The sequence below is a fragment of the Poecilia latipinna genome, unplaced genomic scaffold (genome assembly GCF_001443285.1).
Source record: "Poecilia latipinna isolate Pla-1442-1.1 unplaced genomic scaffold, P_latipinna-1.0 Scaffold15, whole genome shotgun sequence".
Classification (NCBI taxonomy): Eukaryota; Metazoa; Chordata; class Actinopteri; order Cyprinodontiformes; family Poeciliidae; genus Poecilia; species Poecilia latipinna.
In genome coordinates, this window is record NW_015112631.1 from 648,726 (window position 1) to 653,665 (window position 4,940).

The window sequence follows — 4,940 nt, forward strand, 5'->3', positions numbered from 1 at the left end:
GTGTCATGTCATGTTTATGACAGGGGTCATGTCATGTTTATGACTGTGTCATGTCATGTTTATGACAGGGGTCATGTCATGTTTATGACTGTGTCATGTCATGTTTATGACAGGGGTCATGTTTATGACAGGGGTCATGTTTATGACAGGGGTCATGTCATGTTTATGACATGTTTATGACGGTGTCATGTCATGTTTATGACGGTGTCATGTCAGTCTTATTCACCCCCCTTCAAATAAAGTGTTACCCAAAAAATCTACAATTACTGAATACTAACCAAGCGAGGGTTTAACTTTCTTAGTGTCCTTTTCTTAGCATTTGTTGGCTTTTTGTTAGCATCTGTTAGCTTTTGTTAGCATCCGTTAGCGTCAGGCGACCTCCTCCTGTTTTAACCCCTTCCTGTGTTTCCAGGGTCACACAGACGAGCTGTGGGGGCTGGACGTCCACCCCTCCATGGAGCAGTTCGTTACCTGCTCTCAGGACAAGCAGGTCCACCTGTGGGACACCAGCACCCACCAGCCGCTCTGGAGCAAGACCCTGGAGGTGAAAGGAGCAGTGGAAACGGAAAAACAGAGCATAACCTGCTAACTGACGTGGATAACTAGCATTTTGGTTCTTGTTCAGGATCCGGGAAGGTGTGCAGGTTTCCATCCCAGCGGCGCCGTTCTGGCTGTGGGAACCATGACTGGAAGGTTGGTCTGCTGCTGCAGCTGCAGCTCTAAAACATCTGGAAAAACACTAAATCTAAACAGTGGCTCCATCACTTATTCACAATTATCTCTGTATATTTCAGAGAGCAAAATTTTTGTTTTTTTGCTACAAAATCTAACTTCCTCCAAGAACTGAGCAGTGGTTCTGGTTCTTTTTGGTTGTTGTATTTCTGCTCCAGTTTCTAGTGCAAATATATTTGTACACTTGAAATATGGCGAAATAATTTCCAAATAACTTTTTTTGGTCTGCAAATTTTTGACTTCCAAAAAAAGAGAGGAAATTTCTGAGTTTGAACATTTCTGAGATTAATTTGAAAATTTGAGTTTGTCCTTGTTTTTTGTAAAATATTTGTACAAAAAACAATTTTGTCAAGTCTCAAAATTTCAGCTTTTTGGTAGCAAATTTTCTACTTTTCAAATTCAGAAATGTTCTTGTTTTTTCTAGAAGAGTTCTGAGATGAATCTAAACATTTCAGAGTTTTTCGGCGGATATTTACTCTTTTCTTTCTGCCTATAATGACCCCAACACGCCGCCGCAGGTAACAGCCAATCAGCATCAAGGGGGATGAATGGCGCTTCTGGATTGGCTCCTCAGCAAATGCCAACCAGTAGCACATAAAGCATTCTGCAGATATTGAAGCTTCTCCAGCTGCTTTTTGTTTGAATATTTTAGCTAAACTCTACAAAAAATCTACAATTACTGAACAGTAACCAGGTTGATTAGGCTAAAAACTAAACATTTATATGCTTAGTGGTGTTTGGAGCCAGGAAGTGAGGCGCTGCTGCATCTGTTGGCTCTGCTGTTGCCAGTTAACACTTCTTGTTGTTCCAGGTGGTTGGTGCTGGACACCGACACCCGGGATTTAGTTTCTATGCACACCGACGGCAGCGAGATCATCTCAAACGTCAAATACTCTCCAGGTGAACGCCCTGACGGCTCCGTATTTCTCCAAAATGCTTCTCTCCAAGCTGCTCTCTGAACCGTTTGTGTTTGTAGATGGTAACTTCCTGGCTGTTGCCTCCCATGACAACTTCGTCTACATCTACGCCGTGAGCGAGAGCGGCAAGAAGTACAGCCGCGTGGGCAAATGCACTGCAAGTCCAGATTCTCTACCCTTAGCAGAGATCAGTGTTTCTCAAACCTTTCCAGGCTAAAAACCTCTTAACAGTAAAAAAACACCTGCTAAAAAATACAACCTGAAATTAAAACATTAGTCTCTTTAACTCTTATTGTTGTTTTTCTTTGTTTATCCCAATAAGAACCACAACCATTAATTCATCTGTTTGGGACATTTTGAGTTATTTACAGATTCTGAAAGTGGATCCTAAGTTTTCCAATTATGTCAAATACTTAGAAATTTAAAAATAAGTTGCTATTTTTGTTGACTGAATTAATAACATTTTAGGGCTGTTTGTAATTTAGAAGCACAGCAAAAGAAAAATAGACTGAAAATTATCTACCAATTCTACAAATTGTATTTATCTATAGTATTAAATTTAATTAAATAAAAATAATAGCTGTTGACGTGTGAGCAAAGTTGTAAAAAAAAACAAAGAACAGTTCCCACTGACAGAGCTGTTCAAAAGAATCGAATCTCCTCTGATGTAAATGTTCCTGCCGTCGTTTTCTTTCCTCCAATATCTTCAGGTTGATGTGACCTGGTTTTAAGCCACTCATCCATTACTATTTTTAAAGCCAACTCTTTGCTAAGCTAACTGTAGCGTCGCACTTTGACCTCTGCAAATAAACAGTGGGTTACATGCAGTACCCTGCGGACCACCAGAGGGCGCCTGAGAGCCACAGTTTGAGAAACACTGAAACACATTTTCAGCCATGAGGGAAAACTGATTTAAACTGGAATTGTTCTGATTTGTTTGGGTTTTTTAGGGTCACTCCAGCTTCGTCACCCATCTGGACTGGTCTGCAGACAGCCAGTACCTCGTCACCAACTCAGGAGACTACGAGATCCTCTTCTGTACGTCTTTGTTTTCTCCAAAAAGAGGAAACCTGATGTGTATGAAGCTTTTTTGTTGTAATTATTATTATTTTAATTTTCAGGGGAGGCATCCAGTGGTAAACATGTGACCAACATGGACACGGTGCGCAACCTGGAGTGGGCCACCTCTACCTGCACTCTGAGCTTCAGCACCTTCGGTAGGCCTTCCAGACCAAAACTAAAACCAAACAGTCCTGCTGATGCAAAGTCTCACAGGTTGCAAAAACACAAAATCCTACCAAGTGTTTTTGGTCTTAGTTTTGACTGATTTCCAGTCTATGGTCATGTTTTAAGTCAGTAATTCCTTATTACCAACAAAACAAATCTAGTTCAACTGGCAGATTATTTTAATTACAACATGGGAAAATGTCTTGTTATAAGTAATTCTATCTGCAAATGGAACAAGAACTTTTTCATCCATATTGAGGAATTATTGACTCTAAACAAAAGTTATTTATAAGGCACTATCGTATCCTTCGTTTGTTCTGTCGTATCCTTCGTTTGTTCTGTCGTATCCTTCGTTTGTTCTGTCGTATCCTTTGTTCGTTCTGTCGTATCCTTCGTTCCGTCGTATCCTTCGTTCGTTCTGTCGTATCCTTCGTTCTGTCGTATCGTTTGTTCTGTCGTATCCTTCATTCGTTCTGTCGTATCCTTCATTCCATCGTTTGTTCAGTCGTTCGTTTGTTACGTCGTATCCTTCGTTTGTTACGTCGTATCCTTCGTTCGTTCTGTCGTATCCTTCGTTCGTTCTGTCGTGTTCATGTCCTGTTCCTTATTGTTCTTAAAGCTACTGGCTACATGTATTGGTGCTAACACTCTGGGCAGCTGCTGTATGAAATGTCCAGTTTTCAGTCTCAGGTGATGTAAAGTTGCAGGTCATGTTTTCTTTCAGATGCCCTGGTATTTTCCTGCAGGCTGAAAACAGAACATGACATGAACATCAGTATTTGTCTCCCACTGACTTCCTAACTCTTTATTTCCCAGGAATCTGGCCAGACGGCGCCGACGGCACGGACATCAACGCCGTGTGCCGCTCACATGATGGCTCCCTGCTGGCCTCTGCTGACGACTTTGGCAAAGTGCAGCTGTTCTCCTTCCCCTGCTCCCAACCAAGGGTCGGTCACATCCAGCCTGCGCTGCATCGGCTTCACATTAACACCAACTACTGGGTCATAAACGCAGTGAAAGCTTCAAAATAAAATGCTTCCAGATTTTTTTAAGTGGTGGATGGAAACCAGATGTTAAAGTTCAGGTTCCAGGTGTTTCACCGTTTTCACTGAGCCGTAAAACCCGACGCTGAAATGACTTCGAGCAGCTAAAACTCTTAAAAGATCTAGAATTTCCTATAAACACACAATAAACAGAAACATGTGGACGGCATGAGAAAACGCTCCAGGATTTTAAATAGTTCACTAAACTTTCTCAGAACAAAATCGATGCTTTGCTCTTAATTTAATTTTTTATAAACTTTGTTTTTTTCTTATATATTTGTTAAAAGTGTCATTGACAGTTTGAGACCAATAATTTATGAAAAAATTGATCTCTGCTTCTGTTTTTGGTTCTACCGCCATCTGCAGTAATGCAGCGCTTCAAGTCAGAAACAACCAGCGTTGTCAATCATGTTTGTGTACATGCTGCTCACCTCCAGGTAGTTCCCGTCACCAGAGGCTGAAGTGAATGCTCAGGCTAGTTAGCATAGCCACAGCTAACGCAGGATAAGCTGCTTTCCTGTAAGTTGTTTCTCCAACATTACCACATTTGGCAACCCATACACAAGCATGATTGACGGCGCTAAGACGCTCCTCCTGGCTCTGATTGGTGTATTTCTGCAGATGGCGGTAGAACCGCAGGGAGGAGCTCGACCTTTTTATTTTCACAGATTATTTTACAGTTTTAATAAATAAGTAATAAATTCATATTTATAAAATGACATACTGTAGCTTTAAGAGGAAAACGTCTCTCATAATTTGCAAACTAAATAAAACACCACTATAAATTGGATAAGTTATATTAAATGTTTATTAGTTTGGTAGTTAGTCAGGCTGCTATGCTAGCTGTGCTATGCTAGCTATGCTATGCTAGCTGTACTATGCTAGCTATGCTAGCTAGCGCGCAGCTTGAGAAATTCTAAATCATAAATATGAGCATCTCAAAAAGCTATTTTAAATTATATTTTATAACAGAAAAACAAATAAAAAAACTTCTATTAAATTATTTTGCATATTGTTGCAT

General features: G+C 40.5%; 1 protein-coding gene across 3 annotated transcripts in view; it reads left to right on the forward strand.

Moving 5' to 3' along the window:
• Positions 1-4,940, forward strand: part of eml2 (EMAP like 2) — a 43,990-nt gene that overhangs the window by 33,273 nt on the left and 5,777 nt on the right. For all 3 annotated transcript variants that reach the window (XM_015032819.1, XM_015032828.1, XM_015032837.1), the window contains 7 exons: positions 413-544; positions 626-693; positions 1,544-1,632; positions 1,709-1,806; positions 2,600-2,687; positions 2,771-2,866; positions 3,693-3,823. In XM_015032819.1, coding sequence (XP_014888305.1) covers positions 413-544; positions 626-693; positions 1,544-1,632; positions 1,709-1,806; positions 2,600-2,687; positions 2,771-2,866; positions 3,693-3,823 — 702 coding nt within the window. The remainder of the gene's footprint in view (positions 1-412; positions 545-625; positions 694-1,543; positions 1,633-1,708; positions 1,807-2,599; positions 2,688-2,770; positions 2,867-3,692; positions 3,824-4,940) is intronic.